The sequence below is a fragment of the Lepidochelys olivacea genome (genome assembly GCF_965140295.1).
Source record: "Lepidochelys olivacea isolate rLepOli2 genome assembly, chromosome: 2".
In the NCBI taxonomy this organism is placed as follows: Eukaryota; Metazoa; Chordata; order Testudines; family Cheloniidae; genus Lepidochelys; species Lepidochelys olivacea.
In genome coordinates, this window is record NC_140412.1 from 234965837 (window position 1) to 234986225 (window position 20389).

Sequence of the window (20389 nt, forward strand, 5' to 3'; positions counted from 1 at the left end):
AGACGAAGTATCATCCTATTTGTGAGGTTCTTCTTTTCGATACCGTAGGATTTTTTAACACTAGCTGGACTATTTCAGTTCTAGAGGACAACAGACAATAGCCTCACCTGGAAGGGTGCCTCAGACAGATGTTCTATGAGCAGTAGATTGGAAGGACATTCTGGAGTTTTGGCATGCAGTAGAGAAGACTGATTTTGATGGGGTTTTAAAAAACTCCTCTGAGATCATTCTGAAAATCAGCTTATTAAAAATAACTGTTTCTAAACAATGCCTCTTCCTTTGTTCTGTATAACACACTAAGGATATAGCTGGCCATGCAACCTTTAGCACATCGGAAACTCCAATTAGTAGAGAATGCTGTAGTGTCTATCCTCAGCAACACAAGCTACCACAAGCATATCAAACCTGTCCTCTGTTTGCTACACTGGCTTCCCATAGCATTTCAAATCAAGTTAAAGGTCATGGTCTTTATCTTCAAGGCACCCCAGAACCTGAGCTCAGGCTATCTAAGACTGCCTAAAGCTCCAGGATGAAGACTGGTCAATGACTTTGCTCCTTTGGCACAAGGAACTCTCTACGATAAAGGTAAACTTGACTGTGCAGGAGACAGAACATTTTATGGGCCAGTCCGAGAATGTGGAATGGACTCTCCCAGGAACCATCACAAACCTCACCACCTTTCACTCCAAGTGAAAGGTGCATTTCTTTGACCTTGCCTTCTGTAACATTAAAAAAAAAAAAATCCAAACCCTATCAAATAGGACATTCCATTGTACATGCTTCTCCCCCGGGGGAGTGGAAGAGAGAACTACATGTAACAGATGTGTTAATGTACTAGTAGAAGGCACTCAGGGATTTGCTTCAGCTGTGCCACTATAGTGCTTCAGCATAGACACTATACATGCTGATTTGAGTGGTTGTGTAGGTAATCCACCTCCCTGTGAGGCAGTAGCTAAATTAACAGAAGAATTCTTCCATCGACCTAGTGTTGTCTACACTGAGGGTTAGGTCAGTTTATCTAGTTCACTGAGAGGCCAAAACTGAGAGACACTGAGGTCTGGATTAGTGGGTCTGGGTGAGGCCAATGCCCAAAGCCCCATCCACCTTGGAAGCAGGTTTAACATAACACAGACAATTAATCAGGAGAAGAATGGCCTGAGCTGAATTATGCCTCCCGTTCCCCCCCAGGTGGCCCCAGCAATTTCACTGAAGCTGCTTGGGAAGAACGGGCAGACTGTGGCCTGCACATATTGTTCTAAAGAGGGACCCTCAAGCCAAAGTCTGAGAGTAGAAGCAGTACCTGCCTGTCCAGCCTCTGTGCCTCATCACTGCAACCTGGGTCTCAGAGGTGTGCTAAAGTGGCCATGCTGCACTGAACAGACTTTCTGATTTGGGCCTGAGCTGTGTTCACACTGGAAAATGACAAAGCTTAGACCCAAGTCAAAGTAGGACTCAGGCTCTGACTCACCCCCCTAGCAGGGCCCTTATCACCAGATCCTGAGTGCTTACTCGTCTGAGTCAGACTGATTTGCCTGTGGATGGAAAGAGGACTTAGGCTCAAACCTGAGTGAGCTCCTGGGACTGGGGTGCAGCCAGCTACCACAGCACTAAGACACCCCCAGCTGGCCCTTATCCGCTGACTCCCTGCCCGGCTCTAATTTTATCCTGTAGACGCTTCCCGTGGTGGTTGGGCTCTAGGACCCTCCCCGGGTCCCTGGGCGGCTGCAGGTGTCTAGTGCCGCGGAGCCAGGCAGACCCAGCGCTGTCTCCAGCGCGCTCGGTGCAGGAGGCTCCGCGGAGCTGCACTGGGGTGGGCACCGCCCTTTGCGCGGCCGCTGGCTGGGCTGGCGGGCGCGCTCCGAGGCCAGCCCGGGCTGAGTGGCGGCTCGCCAGCTCCCGGACCGTTTGTCTGCGCTCGCTCGGCCCCTTTGCACGACGGCCCGGCTGCTCCGAGGGCTCCCCCCGCTGGTGCTGGGGACCCCGGGAGCGGCCGGCGGGCCCGGGCTGCTCACACGGACAGAGGTAGCTGCTGCGGAGCTCGGGGGAAGGCCTGGCGGGGCTCAGGCTGCTCTCGGGGCCGGGGCCGGGCCCGCTCCTCCTGGCTCTCTGCCCCTGCCCTGCCGGCTCCCCCGGGCACAGGCTTCCGTGCAGCTGAGCGCCCGGGCGAGCCCCCCTTAGCCGTGCCCGGGACGGGGCCGCCCGCTCCCTGCCCAGGACGCTGCACCCGCCGGCGCCTGCCCTGAGCGCGGGGGCTGTTCGGTGGTGGCGCCACGTTCCGCCTGCCGGGGGGCTGCTGCTGGGCGCCGCCTTCCCGCCCGCGCGCGGGCCGCCGCGTGCGCTAGGGGGTGCTCAGCGCCCCGTGCCTGGGAGCGGGTCCAGGGGCTTGGCTGAGGGCAAAGGGGTTTCCCCGCTGGAAACGTCTGCTGTCTCCTGTGCCCACCTGGGCGGGGCTCCAGGGAACTGCTCGCAGCGTTGGAGCCTGGGAGGCGGAACTTCGGCTGGAGCTGACCGCGTGGGCCCCGCCGGCGCTCAGCACCCAGAGCGCCTGGTCAGGCGGTGGCTGGAGGCAGCAGGGAAAACACATGCTCCAGCTTAAGGAACCACAGAAACCTTTCCCGCCCTTCTGCTGCCCGCGCGTCCGCCCGCCCGCCCGCCCGCGTGTCCCTTTAGGCTCTGGGCAGGGCACTCCTGGCCTGTGTTGATCCTGGCCTGCAGGAGATCATTTAGCTCACTGAGTGCCAACAAGGGTGCCATGCGAAATGGTGTTTGTGCTGAACACTCATCTGCCCTGTATCCCATTCCTCGGAGCCTCCTATCTCAAGTCTTTTTAATGACTCTAAAGGCTTTTTTGATGGGTGAATTGCTTGCTAGATCAGGAATCGCTGGGTAAAAGTTAATAGGCAATCAGTTAAACCTGTGGAGCATGCACTTATGAATATGGCAATGGTCTGTTTTTTCTCATCCCTTATCTGCCCCTGTGTACACTCCTCTTCACCTTAGCTTAGCTTATTGCTGAATTAGTGGGAGAGACGTAGTTATCAGGGATGTTCTGAGGTCACTGTTGAACACATAACATCCCTCCCCAAACAATTCATTGCTATCTCATAATATTCTTCATTACTATGGGGCCTCCTTGTGCTAGGCATTGTACAAATACAGACTAGCAGACAGTCCCTGCCCCAAGGAGTTTACAATCTATCTATCCCACCCCCCTGACCCCCTAGAAAGTGAAGAGGGGAAGGGTGACATTTCTGAGATTGCTGCTCCACTAGTCTGTGAATTTTTCAGACCCTAGTTAGTAGTTGTTTAAAATAAAACTTCACAGATTATACACCTGGTACCAAATAGGCTAATATTTGCAATTCTATAACTATAACAGCTTCACTTTGTGAGCAGCTGTGTTAATAACCTATTACTCCCTACCACCAGCATGCATAGGAGTACTGGTAGTTCAGGCTTTTGTGACTTGGTACTCTGGGCTCCCTGCCCATGTATCAATGATGAACCCGTGCTCTGATTTCTGCTATCCCTCTCCCATTCATTTGTGTGTGTTCTAACCTATGGATGAGCTCGGGCAGCCACTCCATACATTGTGTGGGATATTTCACCACCATTGCTGACAATGTATCAGTGAGTTCCTCTAGTTCAGTGGTTCTCAACCTATTTATTATTGTGGGCCGCATATATAGCTCTCTATGTGTTATGTGGGCTGCACCCACAGGGCTGGAGCACCCACAGTGAAAAATTAGTGAGTGCTCTGCACCCACTGACAGCCAAGCTCCCGGCCTCACCACCTCCTCCTCCCCAAGCACGCCGCGTCCCCGCTCCTCTGCCTACCTCCTAGCGTTTCCCCCGGCCTCCGCCAAACAGCTGTTTGGTGGTGTGCTGGGAGGGAGAGGGAGGAGCTGGGGAAGAGGCACAGCCGGAGCAGGGATTTGGGGAAGGGGTTGGAATAGGGACAGGGAGGGGGCAGAGACTTTGGGGAAGGGGTTGGAATGGGGGCTTGGCAGGGCTGGGAAGAGGCGGGGCAGGGCTGCATGGAAGGGGTGGAGTGGGGGCGGGGCCGAGGGCAGAGCGGGAGGTCAAGGACCCAGGGGAAAGCGGGGAAGTCGGTGCCTATGGGCCATGTATGCTGATTGGGCCACAAGTGGCCCACGGTTTGAGAACCATTACTCTAGTCTTTGATGGTCTGTAAATGAGGATAACATCTCTGTTAGCTTTGGCTCTGATTTCTAAGGGTCAAATTATGCCAAACCCTGCACCTGGGTGAAGAAGGTGCACCAGCAGAGCAGCCTGAATGGAGGGCCAAGCTTGGGGAGTTCCAGGACAGGGGCTGTGTTACACAGCTCCAGTATCTTTAACATAAGTGGTGTGTAGGGACTGCCGTCACGGTTCCAGCCCATAGCATAGAGAGCAGGTGTGGAGTTTTGCACTGCAACAGCATGCCCTGCTCCTCTGTTGGGTGTGGCAATATTCAGCTCCCAGTCCCACCTTCCTCACCTATATATTACCCACATAAACCTCAAGTTCAGTTGTTTGTGGGCAAAGTGAATTTTCAGCCTGATGTTGAAGTGGACAATGGCCAACAGATTGTGTTTCAAGATGAGAAAAGCACGTATTTTAAATTATATACTCTTTTCTTTTTCCAGTTAAAGATGTGGGGTCTCTGACTAGATATGATGAAACAGCTGTCACCACTGATTGGCAAAAGAAATTGACTCCGAAACAGTTCTATATCATGAGAGAAAAAGGAACTGAAGTGGTAAGCACGAGGTCTGATGCCTGTCAAGGAGACGGTACTGGAAATATATCTCATTTTGTTCACGTTTCTGGGCTTAATCCATCCTTTAGCTATTGGGGGTTGGGGAGAAACTTTCTCTGGGGGCTCTTTATCCCCATCTACTGCAGGATTTCTTTCCTCTGAGGCCTCTGGTGCTGGCCTAGATGGGCAACTGGTCTGATCCAATGTGGCAGTTCCTGTGTGCTTGTAAGCTGGTGTGCAGACTTAGCCCTTTCTTTAGGGATTGTTTGAGTTCCAAAAACAAAGCTCAAAACCAAAACAAATCAACTCAAATTACCGGGGAATAATTGCTGGGCCCTTTCCAGCTCCAACCAGAATACACCTTTCCTCTGCGGTTGCCTCCTCTGCACCAGCTTCCTCTTTCCTTTTATAACCCCACCCATAACAGCCATGTAATAGGTTGGAACTGAGTAACCCTTTACATGCCAGACCATGTTCATACCTTGTCACCCTGCTATATTTCATTCTCTAACTGAAAGGCCATATGGTTTAGTTCTATGTCACTAACTTGCCATGTGCCCTTGGACCAAATCATGTAACCTGTGTCTGTTTCCTTAGTTGTAAAATAAGGATAACAATTCTCTACCTCCCAGAGGGGCTATGAGGATTAGTTAGTTGTAGAGTACTTTGAAGTTGTTGAACTCTATATAAGTGACTTGATCTGTGAGGTGCTGCACACTTCATGAGCTTAGAAGGTCGTGACACTGGCTCCACGACCTGGATGATTTACACATTTGATGTTAGACTGTATTCTGGAAGCTTTTGAAGGCAGGGGCAATCTTCACTGTTAATCCAAAGGCATATTCCCCTCGATTTTGTGTGCGTGTTTGTTGTTTGTTCCTCAAAGGCCTCCTGTGAGGCCGTCTGTTTTTTCCCCCTGTTTCAAATCTGACCCTCTACATGTTTGTTCCAGATGTTGAACCTTGAAAGTAGTATGTTAATACTACGTTGGTTTTTAGCCATTTACCGGAATCTATCTGAATAACAGAGATCCAGGAATGTACCATTGGGTATACTGCAATGCCCCATTGTTCAGGTAAGATCTTCAAAATTCCAGCATATATGGCTGTCCTAAGAGCTTCTTAATATGACAGGCAGTGCAATATATTCTTAACGGGGGGAAAAAATCATAGCCCAGACTATCGAAAAATCCTTTGATGCTAGCATACGAAAAACTGCATGAGATTTCCAAGATGCTGGCAGGGACATGGGTATATATTGGGCCCTGTTCTTAAACACATGAAGATCCCTAATGTCACCTATTATTTACTTGTTTGCTAACAGTGGGCCTGGTACATTACAAGGAAGTAAGAAAACATGATGACCTAAGATGCTTGCGGTGTAATTCAAAACAAACTGGACACACACAGCACCTGGCCCACTGGGGAGAGTTGGAGTTGATGTAAGAGGTTGCAGCACATGCAGGGTCGAGCAAAAGCAGTCTGGGCCCAGCCCCTACGCATATCATAATACTGTGTGGTCCTTCCCCATCACTTGGAATGGTTGAAACAGAAGGACCTCCTCACTTCATAGAGGCAGGTGCAGTGGCATGGGGCCCATTTCTTCCCCTCCTAGAGGCAGAAGCAGGATCCCTCCTCCTCTTAAGAATGCAGAAAGGGTTCCCTCTGGAGAGAGCAGACACCTCCCACCCACCTCTGTACTTTTCCCGGGGTGTATCTGCTTGAGTGACAGAGCTAGGGCTTCTGCACTCTTCCCCTGCTGCACAGAGGCCTCTGTTGGTTGATATGGGCTGAGCCCCAAAGCAGCAGGTCTTGGAGCTAATACTCCATTGAGATTAATGGAGCAGATCACACCTCTGAGCTATTGTTTCAGGATGTCTGAAGATTCAGGCAGACATGACTTCATTGATTACACTTGTGTCACGTTTTCAACCAGGAGGGCTAGAAACCTACTTTTTTAAAAAAAAAAAAAAACGGAGGGTCTGATATAGTCACATGACTCCAGAAGCTGGGACCTAGGCATGTCCTATAGTGTTTGTCCTCATCCAGCTCTGAGCATCGGTCATTTTGAAAGGCTTTGCAGAAGTGTGTTTTAAGGAGGGATTTAAATGAAGAGTGAGAAATTATTGGGATAAAACTACAAGGAAAGAAAAATAAATGGGGATCAGTCACTTCTCTGAATAATGGGAGAAGACTGGGACTTGACGCATGGAATTTTATGTTGGAAGAGTTTTAACTTTAGAAAAGATTAATTAGGGCCTTCAATGCAGCCATTGAAGATTCCATCCTACCACAAACACTCATGGATATTTTAATTTCTTTCATATTAAATCCCAAAAAAAGTGATTGGATGATCCTTGTTCCTTAATTTTATTTGTAAGACTGTCAGAGTTATGGATAAACAAATAGAATATATTCTCCCAGAGTGAGCCAAGCTGGTGTTGCTATTGACAACTATTCTAGCTTTGACATGTCTTCACAGGTTTACAGACAAATTGCAGTTCTGATTCTAGATGCTGGAAAGGCATTCAGTAAAGTGAACTGAGAATGTACATTACAGCTGGGAAGAAAGGCAGGTATTATTATTAAAGCCAAACTCTTATATTGCACTTTTCATCAGTAGATCTCACAGCATTTCATAAAGGTTACTATCTTTATCACCATATCCCAGTTGGGGAAACTGAGGCACAGAGCAAGGAAGTGACTTGCCCAGGGTCACGCAGCAGGAAAATAGAAGAGCCAGAAATAGAAACCAGGTCTTCTGAATCCCCACCCAGTGCTGTATCCACTAAGCAACACTACCACTGACTTTAGAGCTAGGCAGGGCTGTTGTGCCCAGGCATAGTTGCTTCTGAGTCTGTGTAGAAGAGGTTCAGGGATGGACAACAAGAATGATTAGAGGCATAGAAAAACATTTGTATGAAGAGAGTGAAAAGATTGGATCTGCTTACCTTTGAAAGGAGACAATGATAATGTATGGTAGAGAGAAGGTAGAGGCATATTCACCCTGTCCCATACTAGAAAAACAAAGGGACAATCAGTGAAATTGAAAGGTGGCAGATTTAAAGGAAAAGGAAATGGAAATATTAGTTTGCGCCATTAGCCTGCGGAATTCATTGCCCTAGAAGATATTGAGGCCAAGACCTTATCAGGATTCAAAAAGGAATTGGACATTTACATGGATGACAAAAATATCCAGAGTTATAATAGTAAAACACACCCAAGAGTTTGGGGAGGAATATAAACCCTCATGTTCCATGGCATAAGCTAACCTCTAACTCATGGAAGTAAAGAAGAAACTCTCCTTGGGGGCAGGTTATTTCATAACTGCCCACTGCAGGGTTTTGCACCATCTTTTGAAGCAGCAGTTGCTGACCACTCTTGGAGACAGAACACTGCACCAAATAGGCCACTGGGTTTGATCCAGCATGATGGTTCCCTCTTATCTCAGATGTTTATTGTCCACAGAGGCACTCACCAAGGATTTCCATCGTCCCTCCTACTTTCAGGTTAGCCAAAGCGTCTTGATAGCTGCAGAATTACCAGGGGCACTAAGGGCTTGATCCTGAAAGGAAAAGTGGTCATTAGACTGCTTAGCCCTGAGAAGTACTTACTGGCCCGCTGAGTAGTCCTTCTCCAGACCCTGTTCTTCTGGAGGCAGTGCATCACCTTTACTCTGCCGTAGAGCAGTAGTCTTGGTTTTCTATTAAAATTGTTACTGTACACCTATTTTTATATAGTGAGGATGGTTGCTGCCAACCCACTGTGTCTGAGCACCATAATATCTGCCCCCAGGCCTCCCTCCTTATCAGATCTTCAGGGGCACACGTGCCTAGGAAATGTGGCATGGGAATCTGTCTACTATTCTCTGCATACCCTTGACATTACTGGCCTGTGAGGGGCAGATTGTCTAAGATAATTAGGTGCCTTTAAGAAGCAGACAGGCATCTAGTTGGATGTTCAAAGGCACTTAAGCAGGTTAGGTGCCGAACTCCTGCTAAGCAAATGGCAGTTAGGTGTCTAACCTACTCCCACTACATGGAATTTTCAAATACCTTTGAAAATCTGGCCCTGAGTGTCTATGCTTTTCCTCTCCATACTCCCCTTATCAGCACTACACACTCTGCAAGATCATCAACATCTAAGTTTGTCAATAGGGTGTCTAGGAATGTTATATACAGATGGCTCTACTGTCTGTAACTGAGCCAGAAAAGATGGTTCCTCATATTTTGGACCTAGGTAATTGCCTTGTATATTTCCAACTAAGAGTTACATTGGGATAAGGCTGAAATCATACCAATTTCTATAAATGTTTTAAAACATACATTTCAGACTAGAACTTCAGTGGGAACCTGAGGAACTGCTATAAAATAAAACAATGTAAAGGCCATAGTAAAAATGAAGCAGGACCCAACAATAAATGGTGATAAAACTAGATCGTGGTAATTGGGAACGGACTAAATTCACCTCTGGGTGAGCATGGAAATATATTAATACCAATGAACACTGCTTAAACTTTTGTAGCTTTTTAGATCATTGCCCATAAACATTTTTAAAAATCAATGTTCAGAAACTAGTAAGATGTTGCAAAACTCTGTGGAGACAAGGTAAAAAGCCTGCAATAGGCTAGAAAAGTGATACCTTCCAGCAGATCAGGGAGATTTTAAATTCCCAAATTGCAAAAACAATTGCTGTTCCTTTACATTAAAGCATCCTTTATATTGAATGTTAAATAAAGAAGGATGCATGAAGATGGGGCAGTATTGAAAAGAATTGTGTCAGTTGCTTTCATTTGTACTAAACTTCTAGTCTTATTGCAATAAAAAAAAACACACACACACAGACACACACACACACAGATCTTGTAACACACTGCTCTAGAAAAGCATGGCTAGAGTTGTCAAATAAATTGGACTTTGATCCATTGCTACAGGGGAAAAAAAAAAGTCACATTCTGCAACAGCCTATCCTTTAAGATTGGAAACAGGAAAATTCATAGGTTAAAATGGACTGAGAGAAAAAATTTCCATGATTCAATTTTTTAAGAAGGATCTACACAATGCTCATAGAAAAACTAGTATTTGAAAAGAGAATCATTCATCCTAGTTTAGCTGAGCTGTACACACAAAGAACTTCACAATAAAAAAATCTGTATTTTTTTAAAATGCATCGGAGTCTTAGCCAAGGATAAACAAAAAGTTCTCTCTCCATATGGTAGCAGAGAGTAATAAGTATATAGATATATCTACTCAGTGGAAAAGGTTCAAAATACATGGAACAAAGACCTCAACCGTCATACATAGCGAATTATGGAGTTTAAATGAAACCTCAAATCTTCAGTAACCACACAGCTGAGACTTCTACTGCAAAAAGCATTTTTAGAATTATCAGGACTCCATCAAGGTGGCTAAAGTAGAAATCAAAGCAAATGACATGTGCTGGAGATATAGTATGGTGAAGGCTAATCTAATGCATATGTTTTGGGAAAGTCCAGTTATCCATAAATTCTGCGATTAAGTACTTCAAAGGACAAATATGATCTTGAACAGGGGTATTTTTGTGGCTACTTAAATGTTTCTGTTAGAGGATATAAGTGATATACCTACTAGTAAACCACACAGGGACAATTTCTGTTTGAAAGCTGGTTTAATAGCTCAGAAGACTGATCCTTTGAAAATGGAAAACCTCTCCAGTAAGGTTTAAACATTGTAAAACTGGTGAAGAAGACTAAATGAACTAGCAAATTTAGGGACAGATCCAAAACCGATTGAGGTTGTAGTGGAAAAATTTCCATTGACTTCACTAGGTTTCAGATAGGGCCCTTACAGAGTATCATTCATTTAAATGAACAGAAGGATAAATGTAAGGAAATGTGGTTGTTTCTTGACAATTTATCAATATTCTGTTGTAATTTTCATGTACTATGTGTGGAGTGATGGCGGGGAGTTAGTGTATGAACATGTAGAGCTTATTCTTGTGTTCTGGAAATAAAACTATTAAAACAGACAAAAAGAAGCAGAAGTAGATTAAGTTTTAACCAGATGACGGTATTGGCTCCGGCCATGCCTTAGGAAGCTGCATGTGGGTCTTCCCCTGCCCATATGTGTTGGGGCAAAGCTGTCCCAGATGCTGCAGAGAGCCTTGCATAGCTGGAGTGGGGAAGGGACATTATGTGGTCCCCAGTCCTGCACCAACCCATATGGGGAATCTGCAAGCTCTGTTAACTTTCCTGCCATGAGCCTCTGTAGTACTGTCCAATACCCCCATGAGGTGAGGGGGCATGTTTCCCTCAGCAGATGACAGCTGGAGGAGCCCCTGGAGAACTGGTTCAGTTGAAGCCATGCAGTACAGTGAAGATGGACCAGGTCTCTCTGTGTGATAATCTGTCCTGGCTTCTAGCAGACCCCTGAGATCCCTAGGTGTTGGGGGCCAAACTCTGTACATCTTTTGCAAACCTGTAGCTGAGCATTTTCAATAATACTTTGTGCCTTTGCATAATAGATGGAACAGTAGCCCTTAGAAGAGTGATCCTCCAGTCATTCCTTCACTACATTCTCACATACTTGCAAAGATTATATTGCTTGTAAAATATTTACAAATTATGTGCCAGATGTACATTGCTACTTTTGACTTGAATTAAAGTGAACATTGGCCATTTTAGAAACATTAAATGTTATGCTCAAATAAATTGGTTAGTCTCTAAGGTGCCACTAGTACTCCTTTTCTTTTTAGATATTAATATGTCTTTCTGAAAGGCACAGAAATAAGATTGTCAGTGTTTCATCATGCCCCACCATAACATGCGTATTTATCTTAATTAAATGTTTCACTTTAGAGCATTTGTGATACAGGACTCCCTTCTGCTACTGGAAACTCTTCAATGGTGGCACCACTAGGTGCCACTGTAAGCACTGATTTTTGGGGAGCATTGAGAAAGCTGGCCCTGGAATAAGGGAATGAAAACCTGAGTGGAGACCTTCAGGATTTGTTCTTCAGTATATTTAGCATAGTAGTGCAATCAGTCTTGATTTGTTGCAATGATTTACAAATCTTTTATCCATAGAAATGAACAATTCTGAATTACTGTCATTAATAAATCCTACTTTACAATAGATTTTAAGATGAATGTGGAACTAGTTCTGTATTGGTAATAATCCCATAGATTAACTGTAGTGTTCTCTTTTTAAATGTCTGCTTAGAGAATTAAAATGGATGTAAAAAGGAACCCTTAAGGCAAATAACCTGAAATTGTTTCATTCTTGAATACCATTTATTTTTCATGCCATGCTGTTCTGTGATTTTACATCAATCTTCAGGTTTTGTATTGATTAGCTATATTGATTTGCATTATCTTTGACTTTATTTTTCCTCCCAACAGAATTTTGAATTGTACCTTCTGAGCAAAGGTTGGCTCAAGGATTCCCCACCCCCAGTCTCTTATCTTTTTCAGCATATTTTTTTCCAGTTCCTGTTTAACCACAAGTAGTAGTTGTCTCTGTAATGCTAATTGTCACCTCTTGGGGGCAATAGATCATTGTATTCTAGAAAGCTCCATTGACTTGTGTAGAATTGATCTGCTGGACTTTTTTTAGTTACAGCTTGTCGCTTTTGCTGAGGTATGAACCTTGTCTGGAAGGTTAAACTAATGAGACTCCAAAACTTAGTGTAATTTTCAACTTTGATTTTTTAAAAATAATGTATTTGGAAGCATAAAGTTTTTAACTGTGGCCTTTGGAGCTCTATGGAAAGTTCCTAGTGTGGTTAGCTATTTGGAAAGCCATTTTCAAACACTGTAGAAGGCTGGACCACCACTGATGAGACAGAAGCTTGTACTCTAGAAAGAACAAGAAATCTATTAGGTGAAAAGGTTCTGGATCAGTGATGTGCAGTGAAAAAGATGCTTACTGAGCCAAATGCTATTTAAAAAACCCCAAACACAAAAAAAAAAAAAAAAAAAACAAAGGTGAAGGAGACAAGTATCAGGGGGTAGCTGTGTTAGTCTGTATCCACAAAAAACAACAAGGAATCTGGTGGCACCTTAAAAACGAACAGATTTATTTGGGCATAAGCTTTCGTGGGTAAAAAACCACTTCTTCAGATGCATGGAGTGAAAATTACAGATTCATGTATTAACATACAAAAGCCAGTAGGAGAACACTTCAATCTTCCTGGACATTCTATAACAGATTTAAAAGTAGTTATACTTGAACAAAAAAACTTCAGAAATGGACTTCAAAGAGAAACAGCAGAACTAAAATTCATTTGCAAATTTAACACCATTAATTTGGGCTTGAATAGGGACTGGGCGTGGCTGGCTCATCACAAAAGCAGCTTTGCCTCTCCTGGAATTGACACCTCCTCATCTATTATTGGGAATGGACTACATCCACCCAGATTGAATTGGCCCTGTCAACGCTGGTTCTCCACTTGTGAGGTAACTCCCTTCTCTTCATGTGTTATTATAATGCCTACATCTGTAATTTTCACTCCATGCATCTGAAGAAGTGGTTTTTTACCCACGAAAGCTTATGCCCAAATAAATCTGTTAGTCTTTAAGGTGCCAAAGGTGAAGGAGAGAGTAGAAGGAAAAGCCAGTTTTTCCTATTGAAAACAACAAAAAAGGTCTGATTAATGTCTATATTCTTGATTAACAACAAGATCTGCTGTCCTCAGTAGGTCAGAGAAGAAATACAATTCTGGCACTGGATGGCCTTCATTTTCAGAAGCTTTCGGTGCATGTGGTACAGATGAATGCAATGCCAATATCCTGAGGCGTCCAGATACCTCATTGGGATCAACCAGCACAGAAGTCATTTGCAAACAGGTACATTTATCTTGAAGGTGGTATGGAAGGACTTTATGGTGTTTTCTTCTTCCCTCATCTTTCTTTCATTGTCTGCATAGTTTGCCATAGAACAATATCTAGAGATTGGTCCCTTTTCGCCTTGGAATCTATCACTGTGATCATCTAGTCTGACCTCCTTCATAACACAGGCCATAGAACTTCACCAGTGTAATTCTTAGAGAATATCTTTAGGAAAACACCCGGTCTTGGATTTAAAAATTGTCAGTGGTGGAGAATAGACTAAACCTTAGTAAATTGTTCCAATGGTTAGTAACCCTTACTGTCAAAAATGTACACTTTATTTACAGTCTGAATTATCTAGCTTCAACTACCAGCCACTGGATTATTATACCTTTCTGTACTAGATTGAAGAACCCATTATTAAATATATGTTCCCCATAAAATACTTATAGACTGTATTCAAGTCATCCCTTAGCAGCCTTTGTTAAACTAAATAGATTGAGCTCTTTGAGTTTTTCACTATAAGGAATGTTTTCTAACCCTTGAATCATTCTTGTGGCTCTCTGAACTCTCCAATTTATCAATCTCCTTCTTAAATTGTGGGCACTAGAACTGGACAAAGTATTCTAGCAGTGAATGCATCAGTGCCAAATACAGAGGTAAAATAACCTCTCTACTCCTACTCAAAATTCCCCCGTTTGTGCATTCCAGGATCAAATTAGTTCTCTTGGTCACAACATCACATTGGGAGCTCATGTTTAGCCGATTATCCGCCTCGACCCCCAAAGGGTAAAACTTTCAAAATGTCTAAGTGACTTTGGCGTCTAAGCCCCATAGAAATTTAAGTCCCATTTACTTTCAAAGTCACTCAGGTGCTTTTGAAAATGTTATTTGGTGTGTGAATTTATATAAAATCTTTGTGGATATGTTTTGTTTGCATCCATGCAGTTAGCAAATTAGTCTGTCCGGAAGTATTATGATACCACTGAAAAATTTTATTTCTCATCCCTTGGGATTCAGATATGTGAGTCAAGATCAAAGCAGTATCAGCTATAAAAATCCATTTTTGTTTGAGGGAACAATCTGGCAGATAAGATGAGCATCTTTTTAAGTACACTCAGGTTGGAATTTAGGAACAAAATCTATTACCAATTCACTAGAGATTATTTCATGTGACCAACTGTTACAAACATGTCTGTGGTGTTTGGCCACACTTTGTAGGACCTGATGCCTCAGAGTGTACCAGAGGTATGAAGATAGGATTGACAAAGTATTCCATAGAGGTTAGCAAGAATTTTGTGTGCATAAGACCTGCAGAACCAGGTCATATCTTGCCTGCAGCAGGGCCAGGTTCTGTAGTGAGTACATCTTATTGTGTATTACTGCTAACCTGGAAAGACTGGGATCTCTTAGAACAACTCATAACCTCACATTCCTTTGGATGTCTTTACAGCTTGTGAACTTGCTGTTAGCTTTGTGCTGATCCCACTCCTCATGCTGTGAGTGTAGAAAATCTTTTCTTAAAGAAATGTCTGAGTAGCCTGTAGGGTTTTTTCCCCCTGAGTTGTCACTCTTAACTAAGTTGTGGAATAGCACTGCACTGCAGAACATGGAGTCCTGTCTGATATTCTACCTTGAAGAGATTTGTGTTCACTTAACTAATCATTGTTTTTCTGTTGCAGTGTGATGTTGGTCATGTGTTTGATGATGGTCCCAGACCTTCTGGACAAAAGGTTCTGTATCAACAGTGTTTCGTTAACGTAAGAATGGCCGTACTGGGTCAGACCAAAGGTCCATCCAGCCCAGTATCCTGTCTGCTGACAGTGGCCAATGCCAGGTGCCCCAGAGGGAGTGAACCTAACAGATAATGATCAAGTGATCGCTCTCCTGCCATCCATCTCCACCCTCTGACAAACAGAGGCTGGGGACACCATTCCTTAACCATCCTGGCTAATAGCCATTAATGGATTTAACCTCCATTAATTTATTTAGTTCTCTTTTAAACCCTGTTATAGTCCTAGCCTTCACAACTTCCTCAGGCAAGGAGTTCCACAGGTTGACTGTATGCTGTGTGAAGAACTTCCTTTTATTTGTTTTAAACCTCCTGCCCATAAATTTCATTTGGTGGCCCCTAGTTCTTATATTATGGGAACAAGTAAATAACTTTTCCTTACTCACTTACTCCACACCACTCATGATTTTATATACCTCTATCATATCCCCCCTTAGTCTCCTCTTTTCCAAGATGAAAAGTCCTAGCCTTTTTAATCTCTCCTCATATGGGACCTGTTCCAAACCCCTAATCATTTTAGTTGCACTTCTCTGAACCTTTTCTAATGCCAGTATACCTTTTTTGAGATGAGGAGACCACATCTGTATTCAGTATTCAAGATGTGGGCTTACCATGGATTTATATAAGGGCAACAAGATATTCTCCGTCTTATTCTCTATCCCTTTAAACCAAGCTTAGACTAGTAAGAGAAGGATCTTTTGTAGCTGTCACAACAATACTTCACTTTAGTACCAAACGTGAATTCACTACCAGATCCTTTGTGCTGCTGGAGTTTTGCTTTATTGCTGTTGAGAAAATGTTGGTAAAAATATATTTATTGTAATTTCTAGCCTAATATTTGTGTTCATTTGAATTTGGTTTTAAGAATGTGTACAATGTATTAGTTTTGACTATAATGTTTAAGTTTCTATGAAATAATGCAAAATGTTTATGGAATTGAACATTGATGTGTTCCTCGATCTTGTAGATGTTGAAATAAAATGTTTCTCAGAATGATTGCCTTGTACTTAACTTAAACTTCTACATTAACTTTGAAAAGTAAATCCAAGTCATAGTGGCCTGTAGGTTTCAGTGTTAAAATGTTTGCTTTTATGTTGGGCTCATCAAGTACTGATTAAAAAGCAAATAATGCACATCTGCAAATTCGTATTTTTCCAGGTCTGAGAGACATTTCATTGAAGCAGCGACTTGTGAGAGCAACTGACCCCAGAAATTCAAAGCTCTGCAGTGGGGCAATGTAAGTCCAAAGTATTAACACTTTCTCCCAGCCCCAGTCTGAGACAACAGAATCAAAGGGGGCTTTGAATTGCTGCAATTCCCACCGAGATTCAATTCTGACAAATTTATTCTTCTTCCAGAACTGAATTGGGTTGGGATTGCAAGTGGAGACCTCACAAGGGTATGCTCCCCATTTTAGCTTGAATGAGGTGTGAGGGTCGTTAATCTTACCACTATCACCCCAGCAGTATTTAGGGATAAGTAAAGTATTTAAAGACCACTGATTTTGTCTCTTACTTCTCCCATCTTCCAAATGAGATCTTAGCTTGTTTAGCTAAAGGATGCCATATCCTGGATGCCATCAGAAAGTAACTCTAGACTTTGAGACTCTTATTACAAGGTTAGCAGATCTACTCACTTGGTGCATTGCCTTGCATGACCACCAGTATGTATGATAACCCTTGTGTTCCCCGATTTCTTCCAGCAGACCAGACCTACCCCCAAGGAAGCTAGATTTCACCATTTCTTGAGATCCATTTCCAGAAACCTATTTTCAGAGCATGGTTACCTTATCCCTAGGCTCTTCCAGCAACGCGAGAGGAAGGCCTTTTCACACTACAGCGAACAGTGCAGAAGTAAACATAATTCAAAAATGGGATGAAATTATTTTTTGGAATTTAATTTAGATTGTCGTCGTTTCAATGAAGAAGCCTTCCTATTGGGAAGACCTGTAACTAGACAGCCAGGGCACACTTTGTTCTTGCCCAATAGCTTCTTTGTGCTGGCTGTGCTACGTCAAAACAAAGGAGCCGTACCGTAGGTTCAAATTCCTTAAACTCCCAGTGAATCTCAGCCGGCACAGGGAACCTGTTTTGTAGGCACCAATCTGTCTCTGTACTCTTCAGCCCTCACCCCTGCCCTCAGGAGCCCCCAGCATTGAGAGGGCAGGAGGATGGCTGGCTGGCTGGGACAGCCTCTAAATAGGCAGCCTCTAAATCGGGAAGACACAAGCCACTTCCATTGTGTCCCTGACACGAGTGGTACTATTGGCACAGAGTGGAACTCAGCTCTTAGACGCCAGTTATGTTTGTAAATGTAAGGGGACTGTTGCCCCCTTACTAACATTCAGTGGGGGTGTTTTAGTTGCTAGCTCCAAGTACTAAAAAGGGGGAAGGGTTGATGGGGAATCAGGACCCTGAGACTGACAGCCCCCAGGAACAATGGGGAGAGGCCAATGCTCCAGGTCAGCCTGAATGACAAGGCAGGCAGGCTAATCAGAGAGTCAGGAGGCCAGGGAGGTCCCATCCTCCGTGTGAGCTGGATTTGCCTGGGTCAGACAGAGTGGGGCCAAGCGAAGGAGAAAGCAGAGGCTAAGCTGGGGAGCAGAGCTGTGCCAGATCCAGAGGGACCAGAAAAGCAGCCCAGAGAGAACAGACCCTGTCCTGGGAGCAGAGCTGCAGCCCCAAAGCCAGAGGCACAGACCAGTAGAGCAGACTTGCCCTGGGAGCAGAGCTGCAGCAACCAGAGCCAGAGAGGCCAGAAAAGCAGCCCACGAAGCAGGTCAGCGCTGGGAGAAGTCACAGAAGCAGCCTGCAGAGCAGACCTGTCCTGGGAGCAGAGCTGCAGCAACCAGAGCCAGAGGGGCCAGAGAAGCAGCCCACGGAGCAGGTCAGCGCTGGGAGCAGAGTCACAGAAGCAGCCTGCAGAGCAGACCTGTCCTGGGAGCAGAGCTGCAGCCCCAAAGCCAGAGGGGCCAAAGAAGCAGCCCAGGGAGCTGGAGGCAGAGCAGCAGCAGCAGTGCAGAGACAGAGTGGTGGAGCTGGGGCTGGAGCAGTCCGGAGCTGGGTGCGGTGAGCAGCTGGGGAGACCCTGGGCAGCAGGCCCAGCACAGGGAGACGCCTCAGCCAAGAGGCTCTGCAGGCCAGGCTTGGATCGTAACCCCGACAGGGCGGGGGCGACACTGGGAAGAAGGGTCCTACCACTTAGAGCCTGAGAGCATGTGGCCACCACCAGAGCAAGTGTCCAACCTGCAGCACAGCCAGGGCCTGAGCAGGGGGCCTGGGACTTACAAGGAACAGACTGAACTGCCCTGATATTCCAGAGACACTGTTTGTGATGTTCCCTGCCACAGAGCGGGGTGATGTGTTTCCTTTAACCTTTCCCATTTTTCCTTATTCTTTTTAAAATTAATTGTTGATTAAATAATTTGCATTTGCTTTACATTGTATGTAATGGTTAGTGGGTCAAGGAAGTGCCCAGTGCAGAGAGAGTACCCCAGAGTGGGGACACCCTAGCCCCTGTCCTAGGTGACCACAGCAGGGTTGGGGGTTGAGTCCCCCAGGAATCCTGGGCCCAGCCTTGTTGGGGTTACGAGGACTCTGCCAGACAGGAGAGCGGAAGGGGAGTCCTCAAGGGCAGGGAGGCCACTGGGTAAAGGAAGTGGAAGTGAAGACTCAGAGCCTTTCGCTCGCCCACTTCACCAGGGTAGTAAGGAAGCCAGGAAAGTTCCCCACAATAGCAGGACTATTTCCCCGCTTACATAAGGAAATGATGCACTGAAGCAGGGATAAACAAGCTAGGTGTTTTACACAAACATCATCACTTTTTCATTCTACCATGACTTTAAACACTGTTAACAGAGGAAATCTTCTTAAGTGGACTTAGTTGGAAGTGTTTTTTTAAACTCCAAACCTCAACCATATTTAAAACCATTCAAGGAAACATGGTTCAGATGCAAGAGCAGCTCACTTCCTCCTTCAAACAATGCCCTTGTGCCTGTGCCATTAGCAGACATGGGCAAAGGGTTTCACTCTAGATACTCCCTGATGCAAAAATAGCATCAGAACTAAGCCTTGTCCACTCACTGTAAGGATCTACAGAGGCATTTGACTTGCTATCTTTTTACACATTTCAGAGATTTGATGACAATGGGTGCAAAGGCTTCTGTGCAAAAAATATTTTCAGTAATTTGTTTGTCAAACACATGTTTGTATAAGCTTGTACATACCTTTGTGCAGTTCCTAAGCACTTACATAAAAGGAAAGAATCATAGCTGTGCTGCACAGAGCTTTCCTACCTTCAGATTGTCACTCATCTATAACCTCTATAATGCTAACCTAGCTGGCTTTATACTGTTCCCTGCTGAGAGTTACTAGGCAACATCTCATTCAGTACTACCTGTAACAGGTGTTTCTGTTTTCCCTTTCTTGGCTGCCTAAGTAATAGGGGTGTGCTAATTTATTTAGAGCTTTGCTGCCTGGTATAATTCTAAAGACATGAAACATTTTAGTAAAATTTCAGTTCATGTAATAAGCAGTGCTGCATTTGTCTGGAGCTGTGCATGGAGTTTCATTTGTCATCTAAATCTTTTGAAGCATAGAATTCCTTATAACTGTTATAGTGATCACGGACATAGGGTAACTCACCCCTACATCATCTGTCAGCTCTAGAATCAGCCTTTCTGAAAAATGACTAGTGACAACACACAGAACACACATAATTCTTCCAGCTAAACTAAAATAGAGCTCTGCACAAAGGACAGCAGAGCCATAAAACTGCATGAGGAGTCAGCGATGCTACTACTGAGCTCCTGGCTTGCTGTCCTCGGAGCAAAGAGCCAAATTATGTCAGACTTGCTTATTAACAGGACTGATGTGTCATTTGTGTCATATACTGTTGTCCACTTCCTGCCCACCTACTCTGGCCAGGGAATGTTGCAGTGTTGCTTATTCCTGTACACCCAGACTTGAAGTCCAGGTACTCTGCACAGGGATGGAAAGAGATCTCATGCCTCCTTACGCACCTATGTGGAC

General features: G+C 44.6%; 1 protein-coding gene across 1 annotated transcript; it reads left to right on the forward strand.

Moving 5' to 3' along the window:
- Positions 1-634: 634 nt before the first annotated feature.
- On the forward strand, positions 635-16184 carry MSRB2 (methionine sulfoxide reductase B2; the record flags this gene model as incomplete). Its single annotated transcript, XM_084621131.1, is given in 7 exon segments — positions 635-696; positions 1787-2022; positions 4650-4762; positions 5761-5837; positions 13438-13585; positions 15250-15297; positions 15299-16184. Coding segments are annotated over 7 exon segments (717 nt in total). The 3' UTR covers positions 15332-16184.
- Between the last annotated feature and the right edge of the window lie 4205 nt (positions 16185-20389).